General features: G+C 43.0%; 1 protein-coding gene across 1 annotated transcript in view; it reads right to left on the minus strand.

Moving 5' to 3' along the window:
• The window catches only part of CSMD2 (CUB and Sushi multiple domains 2), a 648,967-nt gene that overhangs the window by 576,249 nt on the left and 52,606 nt on the right, over positions 1–20,112 (minus strand). The window contains exon 2 of the mRNA XM_047793175.1: positions 8,021–8,237. Coding sequence (XP_047649131.1) covers positions 8,021–8,237 — 217 coding nt within the window. The remainder of the gene's footprint in view (positions 1–8,020; positions 8,238–20,112) is intronic.

A 20,112-nucleotide genomic window follows, 5' to 3' on the forward strand; every position in this document is an offset into this window, starting at 1 on the left:
CCAAAAGAGATTGGAAGTTCCTGGAAAGCACAGGCTGTCTTATTAGCTGCTGTATCCCCAAGGCTTGGTGTTCCTGGTAGGCATTCAATAGTGTTGAATACATCACAGTGAGTGAGTGGAGTTCCTGCTGCAGCTCAGTGAAAACGAATCTGACTAGTATCCGTGAGAACTCAGGTTTGATCCCTGGCCTCAATGGGCTAAGGATCTGGCATTGCCATGAGCTGTGGTGTAGGTGGCAGACGTGGCTCAGATCTCATTTTGCTGTGGCTGTGGCGTAGGCCGGCAGCTGCAGCTCCAATTTGACCCCTAGCCTGGGAACTTCCATATGCTTCAGGTACAACCCTAAAAAAGAAAAAAAAAAAAAAAAGACAATGAGTGAGTGAATGAACGTGTCTAGCATGGTGATTGGCCGCTGGCGGTTGGCTGCACCATCACTTCTTTCTCCTTTCCAGTATCTTCCCTCCAGTTCAGCCCTAAACAGCAACGTTCCCTCCTCCTCCATGGGTCCTTCCAGACACTTCCTGACCACAAGAGCACATTTTCAAGGCACTCTGGGGAGAGAACATTCCATGGACAGCCTTATTGATGGGTAAGGCACCCTTTTTTTTCTTTTAGTGTTTTTTATTTTTCATTTATTTAAAGTTTTTTTGAAGTTAGTACAAGGTTGTGATCATTTCTGCTGTACAACAAAGTGAGTCAGTTATACGTATACGCATCTCCACTCTCTTTCAGCTTCTTTTCCCACATAGGTGATCACAGAATATTGGGTAGAGTTCCCTGTGCAATGCAGCAGGTCTCCGTTGGCCAACCATCCCATATATCACAGCGAGGCACACTTTTTAAGGAATCCAACAGGCAGGCCCTTTAGGGGCCTCTGCTGCAAGATACAGTCATAAGCAGACAGGAAATCTGGCAAATTTGTGGATTTTTTTAACAGCTTTCAAACAGGTGTCTAATGCCAGTTGAGTGAAATCTGCAACCAGCCCCAAATGACTAAAACTGCATTCCACCTTAGGCTGATGACAGAATGTGTATTGCTAGTAAAGAAGGGAACCAGTTGCAGTGTTTTCCCATAATTTGAGCCCACATGTCTAAATTAAGGGATGCTTAGCTGTGCTTAACTGGTGCCGTCATCACCAGTACCCTATAAACCCTTCACTATACAGGGACGTCATTTATCAACAGCATCTCCATAGATGACGTTTGCTCGTGTTCCATTAGAAAACTTCATCCCACATTAAACTGCAATGCAATAGGATGTTTGCCAGCAAGGAGAGGCCGCCTAATTGTGCAAAAGCAGAGACGTGGGGATTGTTGCAGTCATTCATCCAGGCAGGGTTGACACTGCATTATCTGGGAGGTTCTTTGTTCTTTTCATGCTCATTTCCAAACTCCTACAGGCTCCCCAGCCTTCAGGACCAGCTCCTACTCCGATTCCCTACCCCGATCCATTAAGAGAAGAATCTGATCAGCTTCTATTGTAAATTTAATTTCAAGCAGCCAGACGCTGCCTTCTGGCACCCTGGGATGTTGCTGCTTGTGAATAGCTCTAGATGAAATGTGAGATGCTTTCAAGAAGATGGCTGTGAACTCCTGGTGGAGAAAGGGAGTCGTTGGGGAATGAATGGCATCTGCATATAGAACAAGCTGTGTGTGTTGCGTCTGCTGGCATCTCTTCATTAAGAGGCCTGGTGCGGCTGTCGGTACACAGCATCGCTAAGACTTCCCCATTTTGCAGAGGAGGAAACTGAGGCTCCTCGTTTCCTTGGAGAAGGTCACTGACAAAGAAATTAGCATCCGGGGAAGTATGATGCTAACGACTTTAACTCCTTAATCATCTACCTTGGGATTTCTCAACCTCAGCACCCCTGGCATTTGCTAGGGGTGCCTGCCCTGTGCATGGTAGAACGTTTGGCAGCATCTCTGGCCTTGACCCACCAGATGCCATGGCCCCTCTCCCGCTGTGATGACCAAAATGTCTCCAGATGTTGCCAAATATCCCTTGAGGGTCAAAATCACCTTCAATTGAGAACCATTCGTGTCTTATGAATGTCTTGGGCTTGTGTGTGTGTGCCTTTTGGCTTAATTGCGTTTTCTAATTTTTTTCTACCAACATACAAGTATTTCTTTTGTTTATATCTCATCACAACTCAAAGCAGTTTACACACATTATTTAATGTAATCCTCACCACCCAACCTGGAAGGTCGATACTGATACACCCGCTTCGTGGACAAGGATACTGAGGATAAGGCACAAAGTGATTTGTCTACACCACGCAGCTCACAAGGAACTGGAACTCATGTCATCCATGAGCAAGATGTGTATTTCACTGCATGGCTTGGCCATGGTCAAATGTGGCAGGAGGCTTGTCTCCCACCCTCAAGGAGCTTAGAATCTAACCAGGAAGGAGTTTTGTTGCTCACAACACAACCCGTGAGCAAGCAGCTGGAGAAAGACGAGTTTAAAAAGGGTGGAGGATTGGGCTAGGGAGGTGGCTCTTTAGCCTTTTGCTGGAATGCATCATCCATAAATAAAATGAAAGGGCTTGAAGGTAAGGGAGGAAAAGAGAAATGCATTAACATGCACAAAGAGCAGAACTACAAAACTTACACCTGTCACGTTCAAGATAGAAAGCCCCAAGTGATGCAGAGAGAACCCTGCTGCAAGCTTCTTGCCAGTCTGGCCCCAGTGCTGGGCTACCATGGGGTCAGCAATGCCACCTACAAGGAGTGACTTCCCCTGAGCCTGATCCCTTCTCCAGTGTCTGTCCTCCATATCTGCAGCCCCTGATCTAGAAAATCTGATGGGTGGGCCCCAGAGAAGGTGTCAAGCCAGGCACCAAAGCCCCCGGAGTGGTCTGAGTTCCTAAGAACAGAAGGGCAGGGAAGGACGCAAATGATGTCTACGGAGCACTTGGGGGTGCGTGGCAGGTGGTTTGCATACAACAACCCCATAAGGTGGGTCAGCATCACCTCCATTTTATAGATGAGGCTCAGAGAAGCCAAACCTTGCACAGGTCACAGTGCAAATAAATGGAGAAGCCAGCCAGGCATAAATCTAGGCTTGTCACCACTGTACCCTACTGTCTCACAGGAAAACCCTGGGCGAGGAGGTGACCTACCTGTTCTGTTAGATGAATGAAGAAAGACATCAGTGTGGAAAATGCCCTGGGATGTCCTGAGAACACATTTTACCCGAGATTAGAATTCCTGTCAGGCTGGCCTGGCTTGTCTTCTGCTTCCAAGCCAGACCCTGTGGAATCATCCTCCACTCCTTCCTTTTTCACACTCCCATGCCCTCTAAATCCACTCTTAATTCCAGGTCCCACACTTTCCCAACATCATGCAAATCCACGCCTTCATCTCTCTTCATTATTCTAGCTCAGGCTACCACCATCTCTTGTTTGGCCTCATCAGTCTGGCCTTCACCCCAGTGCATTTTCACACTGCAACTAGATCATGCCAAAATCCTCCACTTAGTTAGAAGGACATCTACCCAACATCTACAGCCAACATCATACTTAATTGGGAAAGACAGAATATTTTAAGACAGGGCCAAGGTCAGAATGTCCACCCTCACTACGTCTATTCCACATTGTACTGAACATTGAAAATACTCAATATTCTAGCCAAGTGCAATAAATAAGCATAAATACATACATCCATACATAAATGGCATCCAGATCAAAAAGGAAGAACTAAAACCATTTTTATTCACTGGTATTAAAAAACAACTATCAGAACTATTAACAAGGAGTTCAACAAGGTCATGGGATGCAAGATCAATATACAAACATCAGTTGTATTTCTATTATTAGCAATTAACAATCTGAGAATAAAATAAAAATAGTTCTATTCACAGCAGCATCAAAAAGAATAAAAATCATAAGAGAACTTTCCAGTTGAAGATGGAGAGCCAAGACAACATGTTAAACTCTCCTTCAACCTGGCCTCCTAAGCTGTCATGGAAATGGTCTAAGGTGTATAAAAAAGAGAGCCTATATACGGTCATGAGGGAAACTAGGAAAAAGAGACAGACACCTACATGCTACAAACACTAAGGAATTTCTATAAGATGCAGAAAACTTGAGGTGAGACGACGCAGAAGACGGCTCACTAGCCAGGATGTGGACAGAGAAACACAGCTTCAAAGCTGTTCTTAAGAAGTAACTTTAACCATGAGTGGAATAAAAATCAGAGATGAGGCAAAGAAAACCGGTGCTTAAAGATGGAGAAATACAAAGAATAGTAAGGAAGCTTAAAAACCGAAACGATTAAATAGAACAAATACATCAGTTATCACCAAAAAGGGTGAATGAATTAAAATTTTCTGTTAAAGAATAAAAACTCTCATGAAATGTTTAAAAATAAAAATCTAAGAGCTATATATAAAATGACATAAAATATTACAAGAAGAGGAATTGGCAAAGACGGATGATAAATAACAAACCTAAAAGAAAATGAAAGTGATGGTATTGGTATCAAAAGTAGAATTCAGAATTTAAGGCAAAAGGGAATAAATATAGCTTTTATACTGAAGGAATTATAATCCACTCTTAATACTGGATGTTTAAAAATACTGAAGAGTATAAAGTCAAAATATATAAAATAAAGACTTAGAAATAAAAGGAGAAATTTACAAAAACAAGAGTGAAAATGTGAGAACAATAAGTTGCTCATCTTTGACAAACACCGCTTAGGTAATAAACAAGAAATCAGAAAAATTAAACAACATTAATAACATGAAGTTCTTTTCCCTTCAGCCACAGAACACATGTTCTTTTCAAATACTCAGAGCATTTAACAAAAATGATCTTAAAATGAGGAAAAATAGTCAACAAATTCTGCAAAATAGAAATTATAATGAGTACAGCTAGATAATAACTTCTTAAGTATAAAAAAAAAACACATTACTTGGAAAATTTGAGAGGGGGAAAAAACCCTAGCATCAAGGAAGGAACAAAATTGCAGTTAGAGACTATTTCTAAAATAACAACCATCCATCAAAACTTATGGGATATGGTCAAAGCTGTACTTAGGGGAAAATGTCTCAATGTTATTATCAAAAAAGAAATAATGAAATTAACTCAATTCATGAAAATAGTAAAAGAGCCACACCAGCCTAAGGTATGTGGAAGAGAAGAAGGAATAAAGATAGAAGCAGAAATCCATTAGTTAGGAAAGGAATAAAGTTGATAGCTTTAGAGTTGGAGCTTTAAAAAGACTGATACAATAGGCAAACTTCCGGCAAGAACTAATTGAGAAAAAAAAAATGCAAATGCACAGGCATGGATGAAAGAAAGTGGAGGTGATCCCAGATACTGTGGAGGTAGAAAAGCTGCCTGAGAAAACTACATACAATTCTGGAGTTCCCGTCACGGCACAGTGGAAACGGATCCGTCTAGGAACCATGAGGTTGCGGGTTTGCTCAGCGGGTTAAGGATCCAGAGTTGCCGTGAGCTGTGGTGTAGGTCACAGACGCAGCTTGGATCTGGCGTTGCTGCGGCTGTGGCATAGGCTGGCAGCTACAGCTCCAATTAGACCCCTGGCCTGGGAACCTCTATATGCCTCGGGTGCAGCCCTAAAAAGACAAAAGAAAAAAAGAAATCTATATACAATTCTGAAATGAACCAAAGTGAACCCATCAGGACCACGACAGGGATAAAGGGCCCAAGCAGTGATGACCTAGAGAGGATACAAACCCCAGGAGCCTCCTCCTCAGATACCTAGGAACATGTCCAGGGCCTCCCACACCAGGACTACCCCTCTAGGTCATGAAAAGCCTCACCCTTACAGGCCATAGCAATCCCCACCTCTGGATGGGGTTTCCACACTTCACTCTCAGAGCCAGAAAATCCACAGGTGGGAAAAAAAGAGCTTGGCACATGCATGGACCCTGCCTTAAAGAGAAGAAGGCTGGAAGAATCTCAAGATGCAGAAGTGGAGTTGGCCTCCAGCCATCTATGCCCCAACCAACTTCCCCATTGTCTCCGTCCACCTTTCTTTCTTTCTTTCTTTTTTTTTTTTTTTTGGGGCTGCCCTGGGGCATATGGAGTTCCTGGGCCAGGGATCAGATCCAAGCCACAGTTGGGACCTATACTGCAGCTACAGCAGCTCCACACCCTATAACCCCTGTGTTGGGCCCAACTGATCCTGCGTTCTGGCACTGCAGAAACTGCTGCCAATTCCATTGGGCCACAGTGGGAACTCTGCCTAATTCTTACTGATCACTTGTTTTAGGGGTGGGCTGACCACCATCTGGGAGTCCTAGGAAGGTGCTGCTTCCTAGACTCATTCTTTTTTTTTTTTTTTTGGCTTTTTTGTCTTTTTAGGGTCCCACCCCACAGCACAAGGAGGTTCCCAGGCTAGGGGTCTAATCAGAGCTATAGCTGCCGGCCCACAACAGAGCCACAGCAACGCCAGATCCGAGCCACATCTGTGACCTACACCACAGCTCACAGCAATGCAGGATCCTTAACCCACTGAGTGTGGCCCGGGATCGAACCCGCAACCTCACGGTTCCTAGTTGGATTTGTTTCCACTGGGCCACAACAGGAACTCCTGACTTTCTATCTTTCAACTCATGGAGTCTATGCAGGTGTCCCACAGATGCAGTCATCTGAGCACGACATCTGATGGTGAGGACTTGCTCTCTTGAGACCCCATCCAGTCTCCTGGTTTTAAGCACTATCCAGTTCTGGTGTCCCAATTTTATATTTCTAGCTCCATGTCCTTGAACTCTAAACTCACATATTCAAGTCCAAGTCTACCCTTCCCCTACCCCCAACTCCACCAGTTAGCATGTAACCTCCGTGAAGACAGTGGCTTTGTTTTGCTCACTGCTATGTCCCCAGCACTCAAGCCAGTGTCTGGAACATAGTAGGTGCTCATGAAACATTTATGGGATGAATGAGTGAAGAGGACGCCAGGCCCTTCACCCAAAATTCACTGAACGCCTACTGTGTGCCAATCCCTGCAGAATGTCAACATGAGATGGACAAGCCCAATCTTGTCTGGTGGGGGGGACTACTAATCAGGGGAGCCCCAGATGCCCACCTCTGCTGCCGGCTTAGCAGTATCATCTCTGCACTGCCCTGAGAGGGCAGGGAGTGAGCAAGAAGGGGGCCGGTGTAGTCCAGAGAATGTTGTTTAGGACTCTCCTCTCAAGCATCTTAAAGCCTTGAGGTTAAGGGCTTGGTGAGGAATCTCTCCTTAGTGCCCCACAATTAGCATCGTAGGCTGCCCAGGGCTTGGCTGGTGAGCCATTAACCCTTTGACTCCCTGTTGCATCCAAAGCCCATCTGGCAGAACTAGGACAAGGCTTGAGATGGAGTACACCAGGTCACCTGGTCAACAAAACATGGAGAGCTGTGACTCTGGGGTCTTTATTTTTGTCCTCCCACCCCCCCAAAGTCTGCTTTCCACAGAGGTGGTAGTCTTCTTCCCCATCTCCCTCCCTGATGTGAACACTTCTCTTGGGAGCCAGCCCAGGCTGCAGAAAAGCAGTCCTGCTCTCTCCATTGTTTTCTCTTCCATCAACTGTGATGGTTTAAAAAAAAAATGGGAACTTCCCTAAATTCTCAATCCTATATGCACAGCCAAAGCCACACAAATGCAAGGCAAATTCCAACAAAGTAGTCATGGTTTTTGAATACACGATGCAAGACATAGTCACTATTAGGCTTCAACTCACATCTGCTGGATTCAAGGGGGAGAAAATATATTTCTGTGTTTGCACACGTATACCAACAGATCTACAGACATACACACATAGATATGCAAAATCAGTTTCAATAGGAAGACTTGAACTGCTTGGTATGTTTTCTATCTGGTCTTCCCAGATGTCCTTGCTCATCAATCCTGCCTATTGAGAACTTCTAAGCAGGAGAAAGGAAATGTAAAGAAAGCAGAGGAGGTGAGGGCAGGTGTTATAAACTCAGAGGTCTTTGGAGATGACCATAAACCTTTCACTCCAGTGGGGTTCCTCCCCAGCTGTTGGCCAAGGGAGCAGGAGTAGTACCTGGTTCGCAGGTTCTCTGGCTGGGGCAGCCCATCAAACACCGACAGGACATCAAAGTCCTCCTCCAGGGCAAAGGACTGGAACACGAGCTGGATCCTGTGCTGGTCCTCCGCAGTGATGGTCCATGTGCAGTTGGCGTAATTGGGGTAGCCATAAGGGAAGCCTGGGCTCTCCACGGTGCCATTGGGACCCTGCAGTTGGAACGTGCAGTTCTGGCCTGGGAGAGAGAAAGGGCACAGTTCAGTATAGCCAGAAGAACTCGCAGACTCTTCCAGGGAGATGAGAGCCGTGTCCTAAAGGATCGCTAATCCCCTTTTCCAACTGCTTCCTCTGGACCACCCCATGCTGGGCCCAGAGAGAAGGGGGCCTGGGTGACAGACCCTGAGTGTGAGCTTGCTTGTGCCGTGCGCTGTCCAGGTGATAAAATGAGCATCCTTGTATTCAAGCCTCAGAACAACTCCGTGAGGTAGGACACAAAGGCTCAGAGAGTTTAAACAAGAGGCCAGCAGACCAGGGAGTTCCCTCGTGGCTCAGTGGTTAACAATCCCGACTAGGATCCATGAGGATGCGAGTTCAATCCCTGGTCTCGCTCAGTGGGTTTAAGGATCCAGTGTTGCAAATTAAAACCACATACCTGTTAGAATGGCCACCAACAAAAAGACAAGGGATAACAAATGCCAGCAGGGATATAGAGAAAAGGGAACACTTGCGCACTGTTGGTGGGAATGTAAATTGGTGCAGCCACTATGGAAAATAGTATGGAGGATCCTCAAAAATTTAAAAATAGACGTACCATATGATCCAGCAATTCCACTTCCGGGAATACATCTCAACGTAACAAAAACACTAACTCAAAAAGATGTTTGTAGAATCGCTATTTCTAATAACCAAGACGTGGAAATAATGTGAGTATCCATTAATGGATGAATGGATAAATTAGTTATAAGATACGAACACACACACACACACACACACACACAGAGAGAGAGAGAGAGAGAGAGAGATAGGAATATCACTCAGCCATAAAAAAGGAAATCTTACCATTTGCAACAACATGAATTGGATCTTGAAGGCATTATGCTAAGTGAAATAAGTCAGACAGAAAAAGACAAATTGAATACTATATGATCTCACTTATATGTGGAATCTAAATAAACAAAAACTCCAAGCAAACAAACAAAACCCAACCACATAGAAAAGGAGTTCAGACTTGTGGTTATCAGAGGCAGGAGATGGGGGGAAGGGAATCAGAGAAAGGTAGCAAAAGGTACAAACTTCCAGTTGTAAAATAAATACTAGGGATATACTGTACAACACGATGGCCATAACTAACATTGCTGTGTTACGGCCAGGAAAAGTTGTTAAGAAAGCAGATCCTAAGAGTTCTCATCACAAGGAGAATATTTTTTTTTCCTTTCTTCTTTCCTCTTTATTGTTTCTACATGAGAAAATGGATATTAGCTGAACCTATTGTGATAATCATTTCACAATGTATGTAAATCAAACCACCATTCCTTACATTGACACAGGGATGTATGTCCTTTATTTCTCAATAAAACTGGCAGAAACACCCCCACCCTCCCCTCTCTTCTCAGTCCCTTGTACTGGCCACACTCTCATTGCACAGTCACAGGACCTTTGCATATGCTATTCTCTCTTCCTAGAAGTCTTCCCTCTATTCTTGGCATATTTATCTTTCAGATCTCAGTCAAGTATCTCTCCTTGACTAGCTCAAACCCCCTATTGTATGCTCTCATGGCACCATCACCTCTCCTCAGTAGCACTTCCCATAGAAACAAATTCTCATGCCTCCATGTGATTAATGTATAAGTATCTGTCTTCTTGCCAAGCTGCGCACTCCAGGAAACAGATCATACTTGAGTTTTCCCATCTTTGAATCCATACCCCAAGCTCAGTAGCAGACACACAGTAAGTTTTCAATAATATAATATAGTGCTTGTATTTAGTGACTGTTTGGTTAGACCCTCTTCCAAGAACTTTACATATGTGAACTTGTTTAATCCTCACAATGGTTCTAGAAGGTGAATACTGTTCATATAGCCTCTATTTTACCAATGAACAAAGGCAAAGAGAAATTAAGGAAGGGGACCGTCACCCCATTACTCAGAGATAGGATTCAAACATAAGCAGTCCACTTCAGAGCTACCTTCTCAATTATGATGCTGATAAATTGACTCAACACTATTTCTTTTTAAAGCCCACTTTAGGGATTAAACTGACAAAGGACAGTTAATCTCTCAAATGACTTTAATATTGAAAAATCTCTTTTAACACAAAAGAGGGATAACACAAAGATCCCATTAAAAGAGGGGGGAGAAAAGCTAAAGTCTTCTGAATAAATGTTAAATGGCATTTAATAAAATTAGACACATAACCCTGATTAAAATAAGCTTTCGGAAATAAGAGAAGGACTATTTCCTTAGCATGAGAGAGCATCCATTTTAGAACAATAACCTACATCTTACTTGCGGTGAAACATCTGATTAAGATCAGGAATGAGATAGAAATGCTACTATCACCTCTGAGATTTCACACCTTATTGGAAGAGCTAATCCATGCGACACAAGAAAAAGAAATGAGAAAGAAGCAAGCAAAATATGGTTTGCAGATGATATATTAATATACCCAGAAAACCCAGGAGAATCAATTAGAAAGCTATTAGAACTAATAAAAAAATTTCAATGAAATAGCCAAACACAAAATAAGTATAAAAAATCAATGACATTTCCATATGCCAGTGACAGATAAAAATATAAAGAAAAAAGGTCTTATTTATTATAACTACAAATTGCATATAATAAATACAAATCAAGTTAATAAGAAATGGGCAGTCACGGTATAAAAATAACTTTTAGAGAGGATAGAAGAATTTGAATAATTGGAAAGACATAACATAATCTTGAGTGGAAAGACTAACTACTGAAAGGTTAATTTAGAATATTAACCTTTTGAAAAGTTATTGAAAAGTTAATTTATAAGCTTAATGCAATTTTGATCAAAAGCCCAATGACCTGTTTTAAATTTAGTAAAGGGACACTTAAATTTAACTGGAAAAAATAGATGGTCACAGACAATGGCTATTTTTTTTTTCTCATTCTACAAGATACTGAATAGAATCACCAAATGATGCTTAAGAAAATTGTGTGGAGGTGGTCCAAGAGTAGACAGGCGGAACATAAAACAGTATTATAGGAACAGCCTTAAATACACATAAAAATTGAAATGTACAAGACAGCATTAAAAATCAATGAGAAAATAAAAGCATTTTTCAAAGTTAACTAATTAACTGTTTGAGAAAAGAATTATTATCAACTCAACTCACACTATACGTAAAATGAATTCTAGGTGGAATAAAGAGAATTGTTTCCAAAAGAACCAAACAAAATTAGAAAGAAATGTACGCAAATAATTATCTGACCATGATTTTCTGAATGTAAAAGCTATGGAGGATACCACCAAATTGATAGTTTATACAAAAAAGTTATGTGTAGGTCAAAAATATAAACAAAATCAGGAGTTCCTGTCGTGGCTCAATGGTTAACAAACCCAACTAGCATCCGTGAGGACGAAGGTTCAATCCCTGGCCTTGCTCAGTGGGTTAAGGATCTGGCATTGCCATGAGCTGTGATGCAGGTTGCAGACGTGCCTCGGATCCTGCATTGCTGTGACTCTGGACCCCTAGCCTGGGAACCTCCATATGCCGAGAGTGCGGCCCTAAAAAAGACAAAAAGACAAAAAATAAAATTAAAATTAAAAATAAAATCAAAAGGCTCATAAAAAATTAAGTAGTAAAGTAATATATTAATGTAGAAAGAATTATTACTAATCTATAGGAAAGCAAAAAGCACTGAAATTAAAAAAAAAAAAAAACTGAACAAGGTCTTGAACAGCTTTGTTCACAAAGGAAAACATAATAGCCCAGAAATCAGAAAAAAAAAAAATCAACTACAATAATAATGCAATAGAGCTTCTATCTCCACAAATTTCTTTTTTGTTTTTTTTTGTTTTGTTTTGTTTTGTTTTTTTGTCTTTTTGCCTTTTCTAGGGCCACTCCTATGGCATATGGAGGTTCCCAGGCTAGGAGTCTAATCAGAGCTGTAGCAGCTAGGCTACACCACAGCCACAGCAATGCCAGGTCCAAGCCATATCTGCGACCTACACCACAGTTCATGGCAATGCCAGATCCACAACTTTCAAAGCTATCCGTGGGTTCACATTCTTAAACTTCACCTCACTGGGACCTGTGCCAGATCGACTCAGCTCATGTCTCTGAAACCTGCCTGGTGATGAAACTGGACACGGCCCTGTGGGGCTCCGGGGCACAAGAGCCTCTCTGTTCTTAGGAAATGGGCCTCATTCAGCCACCCTGACCTTCCTTGAGTTCCTAGGGCATGTTCAGACAGTTGCTGATCAGGGAAGGGAGGAACAGTCAAGCAACGATAGTACAGCCTTGGGGCAGGATCCTGGTTCCCTCTCAAGGAATACACACAATAACATAGGCATCTTATACACCTAAGAGAAAAGTTACATTCCTTATGCTTCTTTTAGAAATGAATACTTGGAAACTGAACAGCCTAGAGTCCTTCCTTGTCCTTCTCCCTGACTTAATTGCACCCTAGACACAATCACCCATAAGCACCCCAGGGTGCTTAGGCACCCTGAGCACAATGGCCTGTGGGTGAAAGATTATTAGCACATGATGTTTGCTCAGGAACTTTCCTAGTTTGTTCTCATCTCTGATCAATATGCCCTTTTCGCAAGTACTGTTAATTTGAGGCAATAACCCAGAAGACCACCATCGGGAACATCTGACTCCAGCTTTGATGACAAAGATTCCCCCAAAGAAAGAAGAATGCACGCTTGTCCCAATCCTGATTCCTATATGAAAACCCGTTTTTCTCTTTTTTACTATAAAACTCCTCATGCTTCTTTGTAAGGGAGGCAGGGGCACAGTCTTTAGGGCATTAGCCCGCTGTGACTCTCCTTTGCCTGGCAAAGCAATAAAGCCATTTTTTGTTTTCCTTTACCCAAAACTGTGTCTCTGCGTTTCAATTCAGCACCAGCAGACAGAGGGCCGAAATCCAGCAATGTCATTGCACCACGTCATTCATTGATTGATGCATTCACTGATTCATTCATTCCTCTAGGTTAGACCCTGTGATGGGTCATGGGGTCTGGATCATAGACCAGACATAAGCAAATACCTCCAAGTGGCAGAACCATGTTACAGGGGTACACAGGATGTCTGGAGTATAGACCCCACAGGGGCCACACCTTAAGGACCACCCTCATTCATGTTCTGGACAACCACGGATACCAACATTCGCTGCCAGCCTCAGCATCCCAGCCACTGCCTCCATTCAGATGTGTGTGGGTCTGGAGTTTCTGATGCAGAACCTGGGCATGAACAGTCCCTCCTGCTGTTGAGAAAAAAATGAGGGGGGCTCAGAACAGAGAACCTGGGAACACTTTACCTATAGGGGGACAAGAAAAGTGACAGAGTAGGAGGCAGGGAGGCAGGCAGAATAGCGGGAGGAGAATGAGAGGACAGTTCCATCCAGGAGAAGGTGACTCTGTGCATTGAGCACCACAGAAAGGCCAAGATGAGGGCCTTGGATGAGGTCACTTGGTTTGATGTCCAAATGGTCCCTCTGGAAGTAAGGACACTGAGAATGGGAGCTTTGTCCTGGTTCCTGCTGCCTCCCCAGGGCCTAGAATTCACTAAGTATTTGCCAAATGGATATGTGCATTTCAGCAAAGACAGATGGTGGGTGACAAGTGGACAGAGGCCAGATTGTAATAAGTCAAGGCAAGACTGACTAGTCAGAAGGTAGAAGCCATTATATTTTATTTTTATTTTATTTTTTTGTATTTTTTTTAAGGGCCAAACCAGCAGCATATGGAGGTTACCAGGCTAGGGGTCGAATTGGAGCTGTAGTCACTGGCCTACATCAAAGCCACAGCAATGCCAGATCGGAGCTGCTTCTGTGACCTACACCACAGCTCATGGCTACACCAGATCCTTAACCCATTGAGTGAGGCCAGGGATCAAATCTGTGTCCCCATGGATACTAGTCAGATTCATTTCCACTGAGCCACGACAAGGAACTCCCATTATATTTTAAACAGTTGCTCCTTGTAGAAAATTTGGAAAATATAGGCAAGAATAAAAAATTAGAGAGGAATTCCCATCGTGCAGCAGAAACAAATCCAACCAGGAACCATGAAGTTGTGGGTTCAATCTCTAACCTTGCTCAATGGGTTAAGGATCTGACATTGCCTTACCCTGCACTACAACATGTAGTTTGCAGATGCGGCTTGGATCTGTGGCATTGCTGTGGCTGTGGTGTAGGCCAGCGGCAACAGCTAGATCCCTAGCCTGGGAACCTCCATGTGTCGTGGGTGTGGCCCTAAAAAGAAAAAACAAAAACAAAAATAAGAGAGAGAAGACATTACAATCTCATTCTCCTTTCAGAGGCAACTGCCATTAATATTTTCTTTTTCTAGAATTTTCCATGCACATTTCATATCGCTGAGGTAATGCTGTATATGTAATTCTGTGCTCTTCTTTTCAGTAAATTATTCTTGAGTCTTAAATTACAAAAGGCCATGTCCCTTGTGGTATACATGGATATGCACCCATGCAACACAAAAATGTATAAAGACCTCTCTCTCCCTTCCACCCGCTCCAAAGTTAGCAGAGTTAACAGACAGGCAACTCTCCTCTCCAACCTTCTCCTCTCTCATGCAAACAAATGGACACGTTCTGGGAGAATTTTTATTACCTTGTTTTAAAAATGAAATCGTAGTTTCACTCATTTCTCTGCAACTTGCTTTCTCATTTAACAATACATCAGGGACACCTTCCAGGTCAGTAGATCCATATCTAACTTATTTTTTATATAAATGTGTAATATTCCATAGCCTGGATGTATCTCAATGTCCTCAACCACTCCCCTGCTGATGGCCATTCAGGTCATTTCTCGGTTTTCTTTTGCAACAATTCAGTAAACATTATAACATGAGCTTTCCCCCCAAGATATTGAATCTGTCCAAAACAGCATTTTAAATGGATGCACCACATTCTGGTCCACGGTTATACTAGAGTTTACGCAACCATTCTCCGCTTGTCAAACATTTAAATTGTTTCTGGATATTCTTTTTCATTATAAAGAAGACCTGGGCTCATAGTAAGGTCTGGTGGCAGCATGCTGGTCAGTGCAGTGGAAAATGCTTTTCCATGGCCAGGGTCCCAGAATGAATGTTCACTTATGCGGTAACAGCGTCCAGCTTTAGTATGGGGGTGGGGGTGGGGTCTCACCCATCCGATGCTGGCTGACCTCTGCGGTAGGCGCTGTGGGAGATGGTGAGATACGGCTGGAAGCCGGACTCATTTGGATGCCGCCCTGGCATCAAATGCTGGTTAGTGAGTGTGTTGAGAAAGCGGCAACCCGGGGCAGCCACTCCAGATTGAAATGCTAACAGAGTGGGAGGCCATATGCCAAAAGGGCTCAACGGCTTTTCATGCCTAGAAAATGCTGAATTTCATCCAAGCAAAGAGCTACCTGCTCTGCACGTCTGGTGACCAGCCCTGGAGATGACAGGACCACTGCTACAGACTTGCACCCGAGGACACTGTGCTTCTCCTTCCCAGTACCCAGGATGCTGCGCCTTCTCCCATCCATGCCTCTCTCTCTGTGCAGCTGCCAAATATGGCCAAGACCTGTTTGGGGTTCAGGAACAATCCTGAAGAACTAGTCATCGGGTTGTTGTTCATGCATTTGTTTTTGGATGATTTCCCTAGGGCAGACTTTCAAAAGTACAGGTGCCTAGGTCAAACGGTAGGAACATTTCCGAGGCTTTGGCTCCGGATTGCCCACATACTTTCTAGAAGAGTACAGTTACATTCTCAACAGCCATGTCTAGAAATGCTTATCTCAAGGCAACTTTACCCACATTGTGTATTTTCTTATTGAGATGTTTTATGCCTACTTGTTTTATCCCTCCATTTTTGTTTGTTTGTTTTCTTGTTTTTCTTTTTTACAGCTGCTCTTGCAGCATATGGAAGTTTCCAGGCCAGGGGTGGAATCAGAGATACACCTACCAGCCTATGCTGCAGCCACTGCAACAGTGGATCTGAGCCACATCTGTGACCTACACTGCAGCTTGCAGCAATGCTGATCCGTAAACCACTGAGTGAGGCCAGGGATTGAACCTACATCCTCGGCGAGACTACATTGGGTTCTTAATCCACTGAGCCACAACAGGAACTCCCTACTATCTTGTTTTATTGAGCATCGCCTTCTCAGATTCAACATCTTTTCAACGTTCCTCAATAATTTTAATTCCTCCCTTGAGGAATTATCTGATGAAATTTCTGGCTCATTTTCCACTGTGGTGTCTATTTTTTCATACAGATTTACAAATTTATATCATCTACGCATCCTACGTGCTACATACACATGTGTAGTCATTTTGGCCTTTTAATTTTGTGATACTTGACATACAAAAGTATTTAACTTTTCTGTTCTTAAATATTCCATAGTTTTCTTATCAATTTGTAATAACTCTTTACAGAATCAGGATTTTACTCTTGTCATATTTGTCACAAATATTGTTTTCCACCTGTCATATGCTTTTTGTTTCCTTTAGATTTTTTTTTTGTCTTTTGTTGTTGTTATTGTTGTTGTTGTTGTTGCTATTTCTTGGGCCGCTCCCGCGGCATATGGAGGTTCCCAGGCTAGGGGTTGAATCGGAGCTGTAGCCACCGGCCTACGCCAGAGCCACAGCAACGCGGGATCCGAGCCGCGTCTGCAACCTACACCACAGCTCACGGCAACGCCGGATCGTTCACCCACTGAGCAAGCACAGGGACCGAACCCGCAACCTCATGGTTCCTAGTCGGATTCGTTAACCACTGCGCCACGACGGGAACTCCCTCCTTTAGATTTTTTAAGCAGAGTAAAACGTTTGGTTTTTACTGGCAGTCACATTTACCCATCTTTTTCTTGGTAATGTTTTTTTCCTTTATTGACATTTAGAAAGATTTCTCTCTGGCTTCTAATCCTATTCAACATAAAAGCCGAAGTCCTTGCCACACCCTGAGAGCCATCCCTGAAGGGACCCCTCATGGCCCCTTGACCTTCTCTGCAGTCGCTTATCCCTTTATCCCTATGCTTGGCCGTGCTGCCTAAGCCCATCACAAGCCCCCCTTGGGACCCTACATATGCTTGACCTCCAGCCCAGAGAGCTCTTCCCCAAGAGCTGTGTGACCCATTTCCTCACTTCCTTCAGCCTGAGTCAAGTATTACCTCCCCAGAGATGACCCTAAAGAAAATCCAGGCCTCCCTCCTCTCAAACCACTGCTCCCGGTTCCCGTTTGACTTTTCCCATAGTGCCGAGCATCCTCTGGCATTTCTTTCCTCTTTTTCCTTGAAGTATAGTTGATTTACAATGCTGTGTTAATTTCTACTACACAGCCAAGTGATTCAGTTATACATATACATACAAATTCTTTTTATAATATTCTTTTCCATTATGGTTTATCATAGGACATTGAATACAGTTCCCTGTGCTATACAGTAGGACCTTATTGTTTATCCATCCAACACAGAATAGCTTACATCTGCTAACCAAAACCTCCCACCCCATCCTTACAATTCCATCCCCTTTGGCAACCACAAGTCTGTTCTCTATGTCTATGCGCCTGTTTCTGTTTTGTAGATAGGTTCATTCGTGCCATATCTTAGATTCCACATATAAGTGCTATCACATGGTGTTTGTTTTTCTCTTTATGACTTACTTCACTTAATATGATAATCTCTATTTGCATCCACGTTATGCCAATGGCATTATTTCATTCTTTTTTTAGGGATGAGTAGTATTCCATTGTACACATGTACCACATCTTTATCCTTTCATCTGTCAATGGACATTTAGGTTGTTTCTATGTCTTGGTTATTGTGAATAGTGCTTCTATGAGCATGGGGGTTCTACAGCTTTTTGAATTATAGTTCTGACATTCAATTTTGCTTGTTTCTTTTCAGTATGCCCCTCACACTAGAAAGCAATCTCCATGAGAGCAGAGGGGCTAGCTTGTTCCTACTCTCTCTCCAGCTCCCAGACCTGTACCTGGCACAGAGCAGGTACTCACAGAAGAGTTGTTGGTTGAACAAATGATTCATGCCTATTAACTGCCCACCCAGCTCTCTGTACTTAGAAAGCACTCTCTCTAGTTCCCTCATCCAGTGAACTCCAGGCATTTTAAGACTCGTTACCTCCTCCAGAAAGCCCTCTTGGAACCCTTGAGATAACAGCAAGTATTCTTCCTTTGCTTGCTTATCCTTAGTGAATAAATGAAGGAATTAGTGAATATCACTGCTTTGACCAATGATGATATAATGATATGTTTATGTAGCTTCTCAAGCCATAGACTACTTGAGATTTTATTCATATTTTTATCTCTAGTACCTAGCTCAATATTTTCCCATGGTAGTCACTCCGTAGATATTCTGGATGAATGGATGAGTGAAATGAATTAATCCTTTTATAATACTTAGACCACATGTATGGGTGTCATTTTTACATGATGGTATATTCTGGAGATGACTTCATAACAAGGTTAAAAGCTTGGGTTTTGGAAACAAAAAGTCTTGTGTTCAAATTTTAGTTTTGCCACATTAATTTTGGGAAAATTTATGTAAACTCTTCAAACCCTTATTTTGACATCTTTAAAATTAACACTCACTTCTAGGATGGTTGTATGGATTAATGTGATAATACATACCAAACTGTGATATGCTTGGTACAGTACTTCACACACTGCAAGTGACCAATAAATACCAGCTAGGCTTTCAATAAAGGTTTGTGCTTTTCTTTATATAGGTCTCAGTCACATCTTGTTAAGGTTATTCCTGGATGTTTTATGCACTTGTTCTTGCTCTAGTGAGTGCCATTTTTCCCATTATTTTTTTTCTAGCTGGTTATTACTGATATACAGAAAACCTATTGATTTTTATATATTCATCTTGCTTCCAACTGGGTTTCTGAACTCTTATTAATTCTGAAGATTTCTCAGTTGATTCCCTTGGGTGTTTTAGGTACACAATCATGTTGTCTACAAATAATGATAATTTTGAGGAGATAACTCCTTTGAGAAGTTTGGCAGAAAAATTCAATTCAATTCTGCAAATATTTATTGACTGATAAGGTCAATTTTGGACAAATTTAGTTGGAGAAGCCAGTGGGACATCTAGACAGAGATGGCCAGAAGGCAATTAGGGCTGTAGACTGGAATTTGGAGTGCAATCTGGGCTGGAGATATGGATTTATGGAAGCCATGCAATTAATGAAACTGCCCTAAGAGGAAACACAGGAGCACTGCAGATGCCAGGTAAACCGTGCCCACTAACGATGTCTCACCTGCACATGGGAAGCTGACCACACTCCTCCTACCATGGGACTCTGGCCCATCTCTATACCAGTCTTCTGCAGGGGCAGCTTGTCTGGACAGATGGGAGAAGCAGGGGCCTAACAGTATCTTTGGCCTCTGCTGTCACCCTTGACTTGCCAACAAGAGCCCAGGGTCATAGAGATGCTGGCACTGGGCCTCATCTTAGCCCCTCTCCTCTGCACATTATGCTTGTCACAACAAACAGCTCATCATCGATAAATACCCCAGGCTCTTTCAGGCCTGTACAAGGCTTGGCACATTGCCTGGAATGCCTTCCCCTGGCCTTCTCAACTTAGCAAACCTCACTCACTGTTCCAGATTCAGTTCTTAGAGCACCTCCTCCAAGGAGCCTCCCTTGGTTTCCGGTGCAGTTACCCTCTATGTTTTCTCTCTCGCTCTCTCTTACTCTCTCCCTGCAACAACCATCCATGCAGGGAAGAGGCGCCAAATTCCATGCCTCTTCCTCCCCAATATATCCTTTTAAAAAACAAACAACCCCCCCACACACACTAAAATTGGCCTGACACTCTTGCTTAAAGTCCTTCCATGGCTCCTCTGAAGAAAGTCCACAATCCTAAATAGGGAGTTCAAGATGCCACTGAGCCGGCCCCTGCTCCTC

This window comes from Phacochoerus africanus, chromosome 8 (assembly GCF_016906955.1).
Source record: "Phacochoerus africanus isolate WHEZ1 chromosome 8, ROS_Pafr_v1, whole genome shotgun sequence".
In the NCBI taxonomy this organism is placed as follows: domain Eukaryota; kingdom Metazoa; phylum Chordata; class Mammalia; order Artiodactyla; family Suidae; genus Phacochoerus; species Phacochoerus africanus.